Raw genomic sequence first — 18,279 nt, forward strand, 5'->3', positions numbered from 1 at the left:
AGGATTTGCCTGTTTGTTTTGCTCTCTCTTGTCTTGGGGTCACCTGGTGAGAATATTGGCTCCCCACAGAAATTGGTGTTCAGCCAGATTCTCTTTCCTTTCACAGTTCCACCTGATAGTGCGTTCATGTACTCAGAGCCACTTATATGTTATGAAATCCATGCCTAGTTTTTACCATGTGATTCTGGCTCTTAGAAATAAAGAACATTCCATGAAGGGCAGTGATAAGATGGAAAGATGTATAAATTAGTCTAGAATAAACACAGAAGATATGCAGCATTGTTTCTGCATAGCAAAGGAGTTCTGGCAGTACTATGGTAATGCAAGGGATAACAAGGTCTCTTGGAATGGAATGGTCTTTGGACTGGACTTAGGCAAAGAGAGAGCACTGCTCATATTCAGCACAAAGCTCTGAGCAGTTCGGGTTGGAAGACCTAAGCAGCTCTGAAAGGTCAAGACTTTCTGTGGTATCAGAGATCCTTATGGCATGGTACTGTCTGAATCAATGTCAGATGGTAGAGAAACCGTTCACAGCACAAGCTAGAAGACAATCTGAAAGTGCTATAAAGGGAAGAACTGTGAGTTTGGTGGTATAAGGTATATTATGTTAAGCTGTTGTGGGCAAAGATTTGAACAATTCATTCCAGACAACCCCTATCAAGCCTCTCACTGCCTGTTCTTATTGTACCTCCCCTAATGCACACACAGATAAGTACTTTCAACACTCAAAATAGCACTTGTGGCAGAGACTTCAAGCTATTTCTTTCTCCATTCTTTTTCATGCTCGTGATGGCATCTTATCACATTCGCATTTGCAAGTATGTTCGTTATACTAGTAGATGAACAAAGGGAGAAAAATAAACACTGGTTTGGTTTGATCCACATACTTAGTTTTCTGAGGACCCTTCTCTTTCATCATCACAGAGGTCACCAAAATTAGGCTTCAGAGATGTTTTAAATGTTAAAAGTGTTCCTAGTTATTTGTAATAAATCAGTCCGTTGGATTATTTGCACTGGGTTTGACTGGGTTGCTGAACAGTGTGATTTTAGAAGAGTGTTTGTTGATGCTTTGTTTCAAGCCCTCTACTTCAGAAGTATCTAAGACAAAGGTACAGTGCTGTGTTTTGACATTCACATTGCCTGGCAGTAGATCTTCTTAGGGCAGCTGAGTAGGTGGGGTTACCCTTTAATTTCTGCACAAAGAGTGTGTAATATGCAGCGGTAAGCATCATTCTATTAAGTAGCAGTATTGCATATCTTCCTAACTTGGCTTTTTACCAAGTTTCTTCTTTATCTCATATCCAGATATACATTTGTATCGGTGTTCTGTACTATAACAATAGCTTATACACTCCTATGTAGCCTGTTGCTAAACATACCCCTTTTAATCCCATAGCCCATGCACCCTGGCAATTATTTATCTGCCTCTTACCCAAACCCTGTCTTCTTTAATGTGTTAGTTGACATTGGTACAAGTGCTGTATAGAAAAGAGATGCAAAGCTGAAAACATCTTCCCCATCTCCAAAGATAATTCAGGCTAAAAAGAGAATGTGTTAATAGCACTTAACACACCTACCCCCCCCCAAAAACAACAACAACAAAAAAACAACCCAAAATTTGTTTTTTATTGCTGCTTAATACTCACTTGGTGTTAGTTTTGGGAGAAAAATAATTACTTCATAAGGAATGCCTAGTCGCTTGTCACCAACTAGATTAGCTGTTACTGCTGAAGATTAGCACTTAATTTGAAAGAAAGCATATTTAAAAAGATTGCTTCAGAGAAGAGGAAATGAGCGATCTTGATCACTGTAGAAGTGATTCTGCCAACCATGAGAGATGTGCTCTGCCTTAGGTAGCAAGTCTTGCCAAGCAGGCAGTAAGGCTTTGAGAAGAGTAGCTTAAGTGGGGAGCCCAAGACAGCTAGGTATGCTTGAGCATTGAGAGGAGTCTTCAGGCAAGACCTGACATCGTAAACTTTGGAATATAAGTTTTCTCTTGCTTGCTGCATTTCTTTTTTTGTAAGCAGGCAAGACATACTGGTTTGCACCATGACATTGATCTGTTTTATAGCTCGTTGATTTGTGGTGGGTCTTGATTGCAGTTGCACCTAACAAATGAGCAGTTGGACACGAGAGCCTGTGTTAGCAGTAGTATTAGGAGTGCTGCATTCAGGAGGAAGGAAGTCGGTTTTCATGACGGTTGATATTTGAAGGAAGCACTTATGAGGAACTGGTAGGAGTAATTTCCTCTGATACTGGGATAAACTGCATGTCTGTGCTTCATGGCGTGAGTGGAGAGCTAGCACTTGGGAGGAGTATTCACAAGGAAAACTGTAGGAGAAATCCTGGTGATAGCTGCTATTGTTATACTGGTTCTCCGAATTGTTCCTAGATTCACACTGCTGAGACTTCTTGGCAGTCTTCCATGGCAGCTGGTTCTTTGCAGGAGCCATGCTATCTAGGGCAGTGAATTAAATCACTGGCAGTCTTGCACATTGGAAGACAGTCCATGAAGTGGTTGTAAAGAACAGACATACAGACACATGTTTATGGTCTGGTGTTCGTCAGCATCTGTGAGCCAGCACCATCCGTAGCCAGTCCCTGACTCCTCTCCGTGACCAAACTGGCTGGGGGTTGCTGTTACTTCATTTACATAGATACCCAGTGCTGTGATTTCTAACACCACCTCTTTCTACACTTTGAAGAACTGAAACAGCGGTGGAGACAAGATCATCCTTCAGGGCATACTTCCCACTAAAGATTATGTAGCTCTTTGCTTTAAGAAGCTTAGAGAAGCTGATAAGGTATAGAGAATGCCGGACATCAAATGTAATGCTGGGTACAAGTGACCTGGGACTCAAGAGTTCAGTGGATCTTGAAGAGCGCTATCCCTGAACAATTTGCCTCTCTCATTTGTAATATGTACGTTTACTCTGTACTCTGAAAAACTCTGGAGAAAATTTAAAACCTATTGACTTATGAGGTATAGAGCTCTCTAAATGGAATGACACATTTGTGAAAAAAGTGGCACTAATAAGGAAGTAGCTGCTTTATTTCTGATGCTTTATTACAGTGCCTAACGTAATATATCTAGGTATGCACTGATCATTGACGCTTGCACATTTTTAGGCTATAGATGAATAGTTCTATTTTATATCAGTGTAGATGCTCACAATTTCAGATACACTAGAAAAGCCAACACCTGGTGGCTACTGTCCCAGGTTTACCCCCTTGCAACTACTTGAAGCCATACAATAACTCGCTGAATAAACAGAAGATGCTTGAAACTGGTCACAGAGTGATAGCTACACTGAAACATGTATTTAAATGTTCTTTAGGGGGAAAAGTACTTTGCAAATAGGCTTCATCCTTGAATAACTATCACTTTGCACATGAAGGTATTTGAGTACTCTAACTAAGCCTAACTTTATTTATTAGGTTTCTTATGTATTTTGAAAAACTTTAAAGACTAATACAGCTACTGCAGAAATTGAGTTAATTGTCTTTTGAAATAATATCTTTCTGAAATGATACTCACTCTCTATATTTAGCAGGTGAACTGGGAAAACGTCATTCTTCCCCAAATTCCACTTTCTTACGCTGATAACATTTCTCATGATTTTCAGTTCATTTTGGAGTCTTGTGCAATGATAAAGAACCTTTTAGCACACAGTGCTTACCTGTAAGAAGTTACATTATATTCTCATGTGAAAACAAACTGATTTTGCATCCTTTCTCTCTTGTATACCCAAAACACTGTACCAAATGTGTTTCATAGGGAAACAGGGGAGGTTGTAGTAAAGAACTTGAGAAACCTGTGCTCTGTTTCCAGTTCTGCTGCTGATGCAGGCCATGGGAGTTGCTTATTTGAAATGGAAACTGGGATTTGACTTCCAAGGAAAATTGGTATTTTCACTAACAATGACAAATTCTACTCTAAATTTGATCAAAACCCCTAATACTGATAAATTTTGCAGGGCATTTCAGAAGTGTGCTTATAACTGAGATTGCTGTCTGCCTGTTTCTCAAGCTTAATTGCTCTTATATCTCTGGGTGCTGACCTTTGGACTGCGGAGCAGATTGACATCTTGGCTGCTCAGTTATTGGTAAGCTGAGGAACAGGCAGTGTGTTTTCCTTTAAAAAAAACCCAAGAAAATTGAAACTTTCCTAAGGGATGTTTTGGTTTTAGTTGGAATAGTTTGCATTTCTATTTCCCATTTTAAAAATACAGAAAATTCTTGTCTACCTTTGCTGATCAGCTTTCATAAATCTTAATTGCACTTGTCACCTTCCAGAATAAAGGTTTTAATCTTTTTCACTGTGTGTGTAAGAGATACATAAGGGTTTGGTTTTTTTCTTCCCCTTGTACCATGATAGTTAGGAAGTTTGTCTGCTTTATCTGTTATATATATTAAGAAAGACCAAGCTTATGTCTAAAACGTGGTTTCTTTTATGTACCAGGATATTAACTGTCTTGTATTCTTTTCTGTAAAGGGCTTTCTTTGGCTTACTTTGTTTTGGTTTTTATTCCTTCTATCTATGAATGAGTTTTCATTATACAATGATATAGTATCTATATAATTCTATACTGTGTATATATATTCTGTTTTGTTAAAAGTGTAGGGTAGTAGGATATAAAATAAAGTGACTTGGATAATTGTTTTATTAGGATGTTTTTTCCTCATTTTTCTTACATATGTATGATGCTTTTTAGGTATGGGAAAATTGTATCCACGAAGGCTATTTTGGATAAGACAACAAACAAATGCAAAGGTATGTATGTTTGCCTTTATAGTACATTCACCTGAAAGGCCTAATTGATTCTATAAGATACACAGATGTTGAATTTTCAAGTGCTTTGAACTTTTTTCTTTTTAATTCCATTCTTAGTCCTAAACGAGTCTTATTCTTGCCCACAGTCAGTGTATTCAATACATTTGCTTCCAGTGGAGCTGGCAGGCAGCCTGTGTCAGTGGTGCAGCCAAGCTGGAGTGAAGCTGACATGAACAGTGCTGGCTGGCAGTTTGCCTCTATTTTAAAAACAAAAATGGAGTTAAAGCAGCTTTTCCCCTTTTGCCTGAAGAAACTGTGGAAGCTTGCAGAAGACCATTCAACTGTACTAAGCATCTGAAAAAAATCATATACTATGGAAATCGGTTCCATTGATTAGAGTAGTTGAAAGCAGTACTTAATTACACGTTCCAGTCTTCTAACTGTGTTTTGTTATATACAGTTGAACTTACTGGGAGCAAAGAGGGGGTTCATTTTCACCAAAGTAATTGCAGTTGGAAAAAATATTAGAAGTCCTTTAGATGAGCTGGGTACATCAGTTCACTGATTTTTATCACTTGCTGCAATTACAGTGAGATCGTATCTCAGCAGCTTGTATGGTGGGAGAAGATGTGGTAGCAGGCACTGAAATATCATATTTCAGACTTTTTTTTTTTTTTTACAATTAAGGGGATAATTTCTAAGCAAAGCAAAGAATTGTCAGCTGATTTAGCAGTGTTAATAAGCGTAAAGCTCATGAATGAGCTTAAAGCCGATAGGCAGAGGCAGGAGAGGAGAGTTCATCGTTAATCAAGGTGCAGTTTTTGTGCAGAACTTGGAAACAGTGCAGAGACATAGGTTCTTAACTTCCTTTCTTAAGCAATTAAAGGGATGCTGACAGTTTAGAAACAGAAATTTCTAGATTTTTTTTCCCCCCAGCTTGCATGCAGATGTCATCTTGTGTATATTATGACTAGAAAGGAGCAGATGCCCTTTTCAATTATTTTAATTCATTAATACTTACGGCAGCACTTAACAGATTTATTCTGTCTATTCCCTCAGTTCCGGGAGACCTTGTATCTCTGTCAGTGATACAGAAATTCTCACCTCTTTAAGAGGTTTAAGCTGACTTTTCCAAGGTACATTTTAAATCTTGCTGTTGAAAAGCAGTAACTAACAGTCTGCTGTAACAATGTACAGCAAGTTAAGGCTGCAGGGAAGCTCACTGCATGTCATTGAATTTGCAGTAGGAATGTAAGTGGGCAGAATGCAGCTATCTAACTGGAATTTAACCAAAACATTGACAGTGTCTGTGGCTCTTGCCAAAAAAGCACACCATAGAATTTAAACTAATTGGAGCAACAAGTAATTGAATTTATGGATCATCTAGAAGATGGCAAAGCCAGCTTTGATGGCATGCATGGTATCAGTATGTAACCTTGTGTGTATTACATCCTGCAGTGTGGTGTTGTTGGTAACCTGGGCTGTCATGGAAAACTAGTTTTGGGTATGGAAAGCTAGTTTTGCCTTGGCAGCACAAAACTTGATATGAGCTAATTCACTCTGTTTCATGTCAAGATTTAACAGTCCACAACACCACATGTTACACGGAACAATATGCTGCTTTCTTCAGCTTCTTGGCAGGTTAAATAAGCTTGGACTGATGTACAAGGCTGCTCGAGTTGTTTTTCCCAATTTAAGGACTTTAAAGCTGGTTCGAGTATATCTTTACTCAAGTTTTTTTCCCTCGGTTTAGACATACTGTAAGAGAATACTATTACCTTCTGAAGAAATAAGATCATTAGAGCTTTTCAAGTTGTTGAGGTTTTTGTTTCTTTTCTTTTAACTCAGATTAGACACTGGAAAGATATTTCTTGAATATTTGAGGCTGTTCACTGGTGGGAAGGAAGAGGGTTGAAAAAATGTAGAATGAGGTTTGCAGTAACATCTAGGAGGAAGTAGCTTCCAAATTGTGACTGCCTTTTGGTAAGACTTGAGCATCAAGCTCCCAGGTTGCATTAAAAATCCCAGCCTATTAGGCCAGCATCTCTAAAGGCCAAGGTATATTGCTGTTCGGATGTCCTGGAATCCATTAGCTGTACTTTGTTGTTCAAAATAAGAAACGAAGTTACTGCAAATATATGGAAATCATTGTAATTAACTTTGGGTTTACTTTAATGTTTAAAGATTGCATTATATGGCATAGAAGATGCTTTCAGGACAGTGTTTTACATTCTGGCTTCAGAAACAACAATGGGAAAAGCTCACTTGATTTCACTGAAGCTGAGTTTTCACTCACTTTTAAAATATAACTGTACTGTTATATACAAAGAAGTAACTGATTCACCAGAAATTGGGTTATGATGCAGTAAATATATCTTCTAAACTGAATTCCTCTCCCAGCTTTGAATTAATGACATGTAACTTAGAGGCATATTGTTCACTTATTCAAACTGGACAAAGAATTTAGTTTAGAAAAATTAACAGATTACGCTTTTGTTAGTGATCTCTATGAAATAAAGCGATGGTGTCACACTTGCTTTTAGAAAATACATACCAGCTAACACAAAGTAAACCACCATACTACTTGTTAGCAATTAAGGCAAAATTCTGATAGTGGATGGGCATGGAAATTGAATGGTTTCACTAGGGTAGGTCCCCAGCAATTTGAGGTTGAAGGACTTTGGTAGATGGGTTTTTTGGACTACATGAAGAACTCTGAAGTTCGAATTGGCCCTCTTCACCAACTAGAAAATTGTATTGGATAACTGTGCTAGTAGAATATGAACTGTTTGATTATAAGCTGATTGCTGCCTCATTAATGAAATTTGTTTTATATTTCAGGTTATGGTTTTGTTGATTTTGATAGCCCAGCAGCTGCTCAGAAAGCAGTTTCTGCTCTAAAGGCTAGTGGAGTCCAAGCACAGATGGCAAAGGTGAGTTAAAATAACTGGCTGATTCTTGCAATGGGTTGTGAAGGTAAACAAGCTTGTACATTAGCGGAGCATCGACAATGTGAATTTTCAAGTTGCAGGCCCTTTACAGACAGAACAATCCTCAAGCTGCATGATGTATTAAGGTAACAAATGGGGGCCTTCGTGGACATATCCCAAATCATCTCAAATAATGAAATAAAGAACACAGTATGGTTAAGTCTCCAAACTCATCTGGTTGGATTTAACAATTTATCCATGATACTATTCTTTCCATTGGCTTCATCAGAAGAAAGATTAGCAATAAATTGTAAGAATTTCATCAGGCTTAATGGTTTAAATGCAACATGTTAATTCTTGGTACAAGGCAATAACTGGAATAGTTACAGCACAAAGGTATGAAAAGTTTTATACACTGCCTGTTTGTTGTTACTGAGGTTATCAGCCTCATAACTTGAGGATGATTTCTTTTAAGCACAATGTGGAAGCTTAACCTTGTGAATTTGTCTTCAGCCTTCCTAGTATATTTTCTGTTAGCGTAAGTAAAATTTAAATCTGGGCATTCATGATAGATATCTTGAAATTCTTAGCTAACTCTTTGACAACCTATTTCAGCCTCAAGGCAAACACAAGCATTATTAAAAAATAAAGGAATATGATTTTTCTTCTTTGTTTTTGTTACCAGTCCTTGCCTCTGAATCTGGTTATTAGCCAAATGTCATTTTTAGAGCAGTGCTGTTTTTGGTATATGATAAGTTTCCCAAATGTACAAAACTGAGGAGATGATACATTAGTAATGATTTTGTCACACGTTCTGGTTAGGTCAAATGGCCTGGTTCCAGGAGAGCACCATAAACACCACTGCAAATCTATTAAGTAAAGAAATACTCCAAACATAATCTGTTCATATAAGTCATGGTACCTCTTAATACAATCGGATTTGAGTTTGACACTTATGTTCTAATTAAAAAAAGCCAACTAATAATGTAATAATAATCTCTGAGACTTTTTTAATAAAGATCTAGCAAGTCATTTGTAGTCCTCCATTAGGTACAGATTTTTTTCAGATGAGATATTTTCCACAGCTTCTAAGCTGAGGAGAACAGTTAAGCTAACAACGTAAAATGTCTTTGGATGGATTCCAGGGCAACAAAATGGAAACCATATGTTTTGTACTTAAAGCATGTTTCATTACAGCCATGACACAAACATACGTGCTTACTGGAAAACACTCGAGTTTTGGTTGGTTTGTGGGGTTTTTTTTTGGTTTTTTTTTGTTTTTTTTTTTTTTTTCATTTTGTAATGTTTTATGTATGCTTAATAAAGACCTTTTAATTAATCTTTAGGTTTTGGGTAATCACTTTAAAATAAACACCACATTTTTCAAAGCCTCTGCCTGCCATCTTATGGATATGATGTCTAGGAAGGAGGGGAGAAAAGAGAATATGAAGTCAAGTAAATTCATTTTGCTAGTGAATTTTGATGTCTGATTTAATAGTCTTGTGTAGATGGAGAAGCCCTAATAATTCACGATAGTAATGTAATGAATAGTTTCTTAATTTTCCCCGTATTATGTATTTCTGACACATTTCCTGTGACAGTTGCAACATTGCTAATATTTCTTTCTGTTAGCATTAATGAAAAAATGTGCACCATGACACCTGACAATTCTGATTGATTTTTCTGACACTGTGTCAAACCTGTTGACGTGTGGAAAATCTTCAACTATAGAATTTGCATTCCAGTGAAACTTGTTGTTCTGCTTCTTAACATGGAGGGAGTATTTGAATTACTGAAGAAAACAATCCCCAAACCAACCCAGTGAACAGTACCCCAACAAACAGTCAGAAGTGACTAGTTTTTGTCTGTTTTGAGCTATTGGATTTTCTTTTTTTTTTTTTTCTTTTTGCCTGGGCAGTGCTGCTCTCCTTTTGTCTGAAAAATCATATCTCCACGTGGACACTCCAAACCAGGAATTGCCAATACTTAAGTCACTTACAGTTGTTTTGGCAAGATTAGCAAATCAGACTCTTCACATGCAAGATGCCACAAAAGTTTACATGTGTTTGCGGGTTTAAAATTTTATACTTTTGCATGTTTCCACCTGTGCCTTGAAGTGGTCTTCTTGCAGTGAAATTGTTCAGGCTTTATTCTGAATGTCAAAGAAGATTTGGAGGACAGTTTCTTGGCCATGTGGCCAGTGGATTTCCTTACTGACCACTATGACTGCTTCAGTTTCAAAGAGAAATAAATGCCTGTTGGCAGGATTTGTCTGTGGGAAGGCGTTATTACACTGTGCCCAGGGTGTCAGCCAGAAGCAGGGCTCCTCCTCCTAGATATGGGGTGGTCCCTGACCCACAGCAGCGGAAGGGGAAGGAAGATGTTATTGCTGAAGCCTTGTTCTGATTCTGGCTGCCACTGCTGCCACTGCTTTTTGCAGTGTCCTGCTGTAGCTATATGTCAATGAGTTAAAAATTGCTCATGTCGCAAGTTCATCTACAAATCCTAGTTTAGTAGAAAGGCTTCTGATTATACTTATTAAAACGTTTATTGTTTGTCATGTGGAGAGAAATTCAAGTATTTGACTTGGTGAGCTTTTCCTAGCTTATGCTGTACTTATGATCTGTTTCCAGATTGACTTGACTCCAGAAAAATGTAGTCTTGTCCACTGTGTCTCGGCTATTGTTGAGCAGACCAGAAGGGCCTGGGGCCCAGGACATGGCTTCAGGCCACATCCTGTCAAATCTGTCATGGAGGGTCACTCTTGGTGGAGAAATGACCATGTTTTGGGAGATGTCATGATGATAGCATCAGTGAAGGAACTCAGTGTCAGACCATGGCTCAAGAAACATTATGTTCTCAGTTATTCTGTTCTTTCTGAGATTGGAATTGGGAACGCCTGAGTAAGACAAAGCAGCTTGGGTAGTGTTTTACTCTGTGCTAGTTAACAGTATCTACCAGTCACCACTGAAAAGGAAATGTCCCTGTTGGTCAGGTAATGCTTCTGAGAGCTTACATAAGATGATATTACGTTGCCAGGGGATGGGAGTAGCTTTTGGATAGGAATTTAAAATGGAGGTGATGGGCTATTGCACCACTCCTCTCGTCACGCAGAGTATTGCCAGTGTTCACAATATTCAGTGTTCACTGACTCTTGTCAATTGTCTTTCTCAGTGTGTACAGGTGGCTGTGGAAAGGGATCAGGAGATGGTGTTAGCTGTAGTGGTATCTGGCTTGTTTCAGGACCTAGTACAAAACCAATAGCTTATCTTTACTCTAGAGATAAGGTACAGAAAGAGGAGATATATATCTTCCAAGAGTACTGTTATTTCTAAGCTAGTTAGTAACTGGCTGAATGTCTAATTTTTATTTTCATTCATTTTTAATTTTTGAAATCTCTTTAATGTAATTATTCTATTGTCGTTGCTGTAGATGAGTGCTTCAGTAATAAATCAATAATAATTAGTGCGAAAGTTCTGATTTTGCAGAGCTGTGCGTTCTTAGGTAAGAATAGCTGTAGTATTGAAAAACTTTGCCCATTTTCTTAATTGGAAAAGTTATGGTTGCTGTCATGGTGAATTTCCTGAGAAATGTCTCTCTCCTCTTCCCCCAACCCCACAGGAGAAATCAGCGAAATAACTGTATGTTTCTATGCTGTTCAGAGGAGATAGCAGATGATGTTGTACAGGCAGGTAGATGCACACAGAAAATCTGCTGCATTTTGAATGGAGATTTAAAAACCTGAGAATCTGTGAGGATGTTTTAGAGATTGTGTGGTCTAAATGCTGTGGATATAAGTCACCTAAATCCTGATAGGTTTTTGACCTTGAACTTAACATAAGGCATTTGAGTCATTGTTAGACAAAAATGTCTCATCAAAGGATATTCAACTAACTTCAAATGTAGTTACTGAAGCAACTATGTTTCATATAATTGGAAAAGTGGCATTTCTTAAAATCAACTTTCCACTTAATCTTCTGGGTATAAACTAATCTGTAAATATAAAAGGTAAAAAAGAAGTACTGAATAGGAATGGTTAATAAAAAACCACAGTTCTGCTCATCTTTGTATCTAGCAAACTTAACCCAGGAGGAAAATGATTGCGTTTGCATCCCAGATGAAATCAGTGTCATGGTTCTGACCCTCCAGCTGGCAACAAAGAGCCATGCATGCACTGGCCCCATTGGGCTACAAAGAACCATGTAGTTGCTCGGTTGCTCCTTCCCCTTCAGATCCCATTGTGGAGGAGAATCAAAAGAAACAAAGACAAAACTCATGGGTTGAGGTAAGGACAGGGTAGGATCATTCACAAGTTATTGTCACAGACTAAACAGACTCTACTTGGAGAAAGAAAAATCAATCTTATTTATTACCAATCAAATCAGAACAAGATACTGAGAAATAAAACCAAATCCCCAGAAGAGCACTTTACCTCCATTCCTTCCTTCTTCCTGAGCTTGAGTTATACTCCTGATATTCTTTCCCTCCTCCCTGCCAGCAGCTCAGGGGGATGGGAAATGGGTGTTTCCGTAAGTTCATTGCATGTTGTCTCTACTACCCCTTCCGTCTCAGGGGGAGGATCTCCCATGCTCTTCCCCTGGGAGACAGTCCCCCATGAACTTCTCCAACGTGAGTCTTTCTCATGGGCTGCAGTCCTTTGTAACTTGCTCCAGCATGGCTTTCCACAGGGTCCCAGTTCTTTTGGGTGCTCCACTGGCTCTGAAATGTGGTCATCCATTGGGAATCTCTGCTCGGGCATCTGGAGGACCACTTACCCCTTCTTCCCCACTCACTTCAGTGTTCTCTGCAGTGCTATTTGCCTTATGTCTGATGTCTGTATAGTTGTTTCTCTCGCATCTAATATCTGCAGGACTATTTCTCCCCCGTTTTGCTTCTCTCTCTTTACCACCACGGTGACTGGCCTTAGCAGTCCAACGTGTCCTGGCTGCCCAGTCGCAGACTCGGGTAGATTGGGAGAGGCGGGCACCTCCCTCCTCTCTCCGCTGCTGATGCCTCTTTGCCATGTTTTTACCCCTTATATATGTTATCGCAGAGGTGTTACCACCACTGCTGATTGTCTTGGTCTTGGCCTTGGCCAGAGGCTGGTCTGCCCCTGAGCCAGTCAACCCCAGCTTTTAGCAGCCTCCAGCAGAAGCTGTCCCTGTAGCCCTCCCTCTACCAAAACCCTTGCCATGTGAACCCAACACAGTCAGCTGGAGAATAACTATGTTGTACTGACAGCAACGTAGAGATACGTTTGCCAGCTGGAATACCAGCCTGGCTGTGGCAGCTCAGAGTTCATCAAGTGCTAAACGCTTCCTTCCTGGCGTGAAAGTGACATTTGTATAGCCATATTGTCTAGCTCGTGGTAGATAAACAGATTCGTAAGGTAATATAGTGAAAGGCTTATATCTACCACAACTGTTCTACATACGGAATTACCACTTTTTACAAAGAGCCTGCAATGTAGTTTGAGCATTGCAAGAAGGATTAACATATATTCCGGTCTTCTCACAATTGTATTTCAGCCCTGTCCTTAAAATTAGTGTAGTGTCCTCCCTTTAAAATAATTTAACCATCCAAGTCCAACACAATTGCTGTGGACTCAATGAGCTTGATCCTCCAGACTCCTCCTCCGTTGATGAAGACCTTGCCTTTGTCGTTTGTCCTCTATCCTGTCTCTCTAGCCATAAGATTTTTAGTTTTTCTCTGCATACAACTTTGCTCTAAGGTCATTTATAACAAGTTATATTCATTCTTTTCCAGCTTCTGTTTTCCTGGTTGTTTTTTTTTTTCTTACAGAAGCACAATCTTACCTTTAATAAATGTGTGTTGTTTGTAATAATGAAATATGTCCATGGATGTGGAAGATTTCTAAGATCAATGAAACTCCTTAATTTTAGCCAAGGAATGCTGTTCCATGTACTAATGTGCATTTTTAGGGGAAGACTCATTATTTATCCATTCAAAGATTTCCCCACAGTCACACATTCGTAGGGCTTCAGATTCATAGTGTTATCATTTCTTCCTCCTTAAATTCTTTACTTCAACCGACACAATTAAGTATGCTCTTGCTTATATTGTATTAGCTCTTAATGTTAACAAATGACTAAATAATTTCAGATAGTTTAGGCTTATGCAAGAAATTAGGGCCATCTTCAAAATTGTTTCTTAATCAAATTGTGTTGAAGGATGACTGTGATAACAATGCAAAGTGTGTTGTACCATCATACCAACATTGACTTTTCTACTGTTCTTACAGTTTCCATCTGCTCGTCCTCAAAGCAACAGACCAAACGCTTTGAAATTCGTTTTGTCAGGGTGGTTTTTAGTTTGTGATAAATACTAACCCGTAGTCCGAGTTCACATTCATCCTTTATAACGCAGAGATGACATGAATTTGTAATCCTTGTATTTTTCACAAATGGTTACAGAGGCAGAACTCTGAAGCACTCCATGTGTGCTGGTAGCTTTATCTTTCTTTCCAATAATTTCAATGCAGGAGCTTTTTTTTTTTATAATCTAAACTTATTTTAAGAGACTTTTTCCCCCAAGCATATTTGGAAAAGATGAACTGTCACACTATATAAAGTGTGACTTGTACAGTAGGCACAGGGTTTCTGGGAGTGGAAAGGCTACTTAGCCGCTTGTCCTCATCCCTGTAACAGAAATCAAGTCTTTTCCACAGCTATTAAACATAATGTATTAAAGGCAGTCTTTCTTGATGCTGCTGCTGAAGAGCATGGGTTTGAGTTGGCAAAAATGAGAAACAGGTAACTTTTATGACTTTTAATACTGTATTGGGTTTTGTACTTGTCTTCACTGTGGCAGCCTTCTGGAGAATTAAATCAGTTTTCATTCCTACAGAGTAAAGAAAGAAAATAAGTTTAGGTTACCATGGTAGCTAGTGCACTTAATCTAACTGGAGAAGGTAGGCATATTGGCAGGTTTTTTTATTCTGCATCTGGGCATCTGAATCTCAAAGAACAGATGACAGGCAAACGGGAGCTAACTCAAGGGGATTTCTACAGCAGTTTTTAGCAACTGTCCTGTAAGAAAAGTTTTCTTTTTATCTATTTTTAGTACTTTTAGTAAGCTATAATATTAAATCCTACTGTAGTAGAGTACTTTAAGTAAGTATAATCAATTCCCCTCCTTTATTTGTAAAATTCTTAAAAGTAAAATAAATTGAAGGTAAGCCAAAGTTTGCTTCCCTTTTGGGCCAAGTTTGCATTATTTCAGGAATTGCATTTGTGTTAAATAAGACAGTTAACAACTGTTTCCTTTGAGTACACAGTGTTAACCCACAGAAGTCTTGTCTCAGATGCTAAGCAGTGCTGCGGCTTGCTCAGGCAAGGGTCCAGTGCCCTGTTATAAGCCATGGTGGGCTTATTGAGTTTTCTATTGAAAACAGTGGCATCCAATGAGCGACATGCTGAACTCCCAGACAGCACCTTGGTGCCCTTCTAGCAAAGGGAAAGCCAAGAATGCCAAGAAATAAAAAGAGAAAGTGTGATTGCAGTGATAGTCTGATTGGCAACTTGAACACAATGCTTAGTGTAGCTAAGAATTCCTTTCTGTACAGTTTTTATTCCTCTTTAATACAAATGTTCCTGTGCAAATAAATTAAAATGTTTAGCTTATTAATCATGTACAGTGGTTATGCAGTTCTGGAGAGCAAGTAACTGAATGTTATGGTAGTGCTTTTTTCATTGGATTGTCTTGTTAACAGTCTGTGGTCAGACAGTATTAAAACTGTGGCTAAACCAGACATATTTCAGTGAGACACAGGCCAATTGTAAATTTTAAAGTAGTTTCTATACGAAGGCAGACAAGCATTTAATCCCTTCCCTATCAGCCAGAGGATCTTCCGTGCTGTGTGCAGTGCCTTGTCACATGTTTCTGAATGGCTATCTGTTCTCTCTGACCTTACACAGAACAAGAGAAAACAGATGTCTTACCATTTTGCCAAGTTTCTTGCTTGCAATTTAGGAACAGTTCCACACGCACAGGGAGGTTTTTGTTAATTTATTTCAGATGATGGTAGAGCATTTGCATTATGTAGGACTCCTGATCTCCACTTTCCTGCAGAAATGTGCATTATCGGTTGATTATTCCTACTTCTATGAGAAATAGTGTTTCTTGTAGTGAACTTACTAAGTTAGTGCTGTAAGTGCTTTTTTTAGGAATAAGAAGTGCATTAATCTGCAAGAGCAGTGTTCTGCATCTTTGTATTACTATGTTCTGCTAGAGAAGTTCTGGAGATGAGGCTGGAGGTGTTTGGTGGGAAAAGACAGATAGAAAATGCTGATGTGAATTGTTAAAAAAAATCAAAAAGACTGCTTCCTAGTTTACTCAGTAATATGGATCCTTACAGTAGCCCACAAATTCCCTAATATTGCCCATAATGTACAAATATCGAGCACTTTCAGTGTCTTTCAGGGCCTGCTGAAGTTCCTGTTAACTGAGAAGGCCATGCATGAGATATGAAGACTCTCAAGTAGTTTTCCTAAATCATGTAGAAGTTTAAAAAAACCCTCAGTGGTTTATAATTTAATGTTGGCTTGCTACCCTAAAGTTGGAAGCTTTCCATTGACTTTGGTAATTCTTTTTGATCATTCCCATAAAATGTTACAAATAATTCAAAGAGACTTAAGATTTCTAAGGTGAAAGCGGCTTATATCATTTCATGGATTTTAGATACAGGAAAAATCCTTCCTTTGAAAGCACTTAGACGATTACAGTGTAAAGGCAAGATTTGAGTTACGCCTACAAGTATTTTTTCCAGTTTCACACTTTTGCTGAATTCTAGAATAAAAATTAGAAAATTAGATATCAAAGCAATTATGTTTCTCTTCTGAAATGGAACCGTAATAACTGTATGAATTAAACTATGGTGAGACAGGTTTTTGCAAGGAAGGAGGTCTCAGAAATTAAGGTATCGAACTACTGTTTGCCAGAAAGACACAGGGACAAGTTAAAAAGCCTGTCTTTTCATGAATTTTTTACTGTTTAACCATTTTCCGTGCCAACACCTTGTATAAAACCAAACTATATGTTTGTATCTGCCTTTTGCTTAAGACGGGATGAAGGTAGACATGGAGTCCGATTTGTGGTTGCTATTTGGAATTCAGCTTGGAAATCCAGTGGCTTCTAAGGGGAAGGAAATGACTTCTTGCTTTTGATCTCCCAAAAGGTACCCAGGTAGCTGTTTTAAGGTTTAGTAGTTTTGTGGAGATGACAGAAGCTGCATGGGTGATGCCACTAATTAACAGGAGGACAGATGTCTTGTACATTAATAGGTAAATTTTGTCTGCTGCCAAGCAGCAGAAAATTTTAAATATACTCTGGAAAGAGTTCAGTCTTGCGCTAGGTCTACCTCAACAGTATTATCTTAGTATTGTAAATAAGCTGTTTTGAGAACAAATGGCAGTTTTTTTTATTTCCTCCAAAGTGAAGAAATGGAGTAAATTAATCTATTCTAACGTAGTTGGACTCAATGATCCTTATGGGTCCCTTCCAGCTTGTGATATTCTGTGATTCTATGTTTTATCCTAATGGCTGAACTGCTGCTGCTTCCCAGGGCGGCTGTGGGTTTACACCTGCAGTGCAGATATAATGTTGGTGCACTGTGGAATGTGTTCGTTGGCATTTCAACTCCTTTGTTCTTGTGTAGTTACAGATCAATGACATTTCAACTCATGTTCCAGGATTTCAGTGTCATGTCCTCATGCATTGGCTGCTTTTCTGCTCTTTCTCCCCCATGTGCCATTTTTACTAGTTTTAGCTACAGACGTGTATAGGAGTGTCTTCAAACTCCCCTTTTTTCTTCCCACTGGGGCCAGTATGTCCCACAAGAGGATGAAAAGCAGAACTAATTGAATCCCTGAGAGTATGCAGGCTGTAATAGGCTGCCACAGAGAACGGGTTAAGAAAGCAGAAGTAAGTCCTTTCCAGTCACCCATTCAGCACTCACCTGATCAAACCCAATCTAGTTACTAATACAAAATACGGATTGTTTCAGTGCTGCAAGTCAGATTTTTCCATCACAAAATGCTGTCTGTTCAACGAAAGCAATTTCCTTACAATTTCCTCAGATGGAACTTTTTTTCCCTCTATTCCTAAGTGATTTGCAATGTGGGTTAAAGTTGCTAATACTCTTTCAAAATCGAGCATTCCCTTCTCTAACAATGTTGTTATATGATTTTGTGGCATGGAGTTTCCCAGCATGTATGGAGGAAGATGTTCATGTGTTAAAATGCATGGCAGTAGGTCTTTGTGTCCCTTTTGGCAAGGAGAGGTCATGATCTCTCAGCCTGAATATACTGCAGGTATAATGCAAAAGTGTGGTAACCCCCAAGGCTGGAATATGAGCCTGAGAGAAGAGGAATGTGATCTCCTCAGTTACCTGAGTGAAACAGATTGCTCTGACATTCTGCAGTTGACTGAATTTCTTTGTGTGTTATGTGTTTCTGAATGTAAGCATTGTCATTGTACACATGAATCATGTTTTCTTAGTGTGAACAAAGTGGGGTGTTTTTTATCTTTCCAAATGTTGTTAGGCTTTTTAATGAG

The 18,279-nt window shown here is 38.6% G+C and overlaps 1 protein-coding gene across 3 annotated transcripts in view; it reads left to right on the top strand.

Annotated features, from left to right (window-relative positions):
• Positions 1–18,279, top strand: part of RBMS1 (RNA binding motif single stranded interacting protein 1) — a 147,530-nt gene that overhangs the window by 103,225 nt on the left and 26,026 nt on the right. For all 3 annotated transcript variants that reach the window (XM_069861233.1, XM_069861234.1, XM_069861235.1), the window contains exons 3-4: positions 4,716–4,774; positions 7,616–7,707. In XM_069861233.1, the coding sequence (XP_069717334.1) occupies positions 4,716–4,774; positions 7,616–7,707 (151 nt within the window). The remainder of the gene's footprint in view (positions 1–4,715; positions 4,775–7,615; positions 7,708–18,279) is intronic.

The sequence above is a fragment of the Phaenicophaeus curvirostris genome, chromosome 7 (genome assembly GCF_032191515.1).
Source record: "Phaenicophaeus curvirostris isolate KB17595 chromosome 7, BPBGC_Pcur_1.0, whole genome shotgun sequence".
Taxonomy (NCBI): Eukaryota; Metazoa; Chordata; class Aves; order Cuculiformes; family Cuculidae; genus Phaenicophaeus; species Phaenicophaeus curvirostris.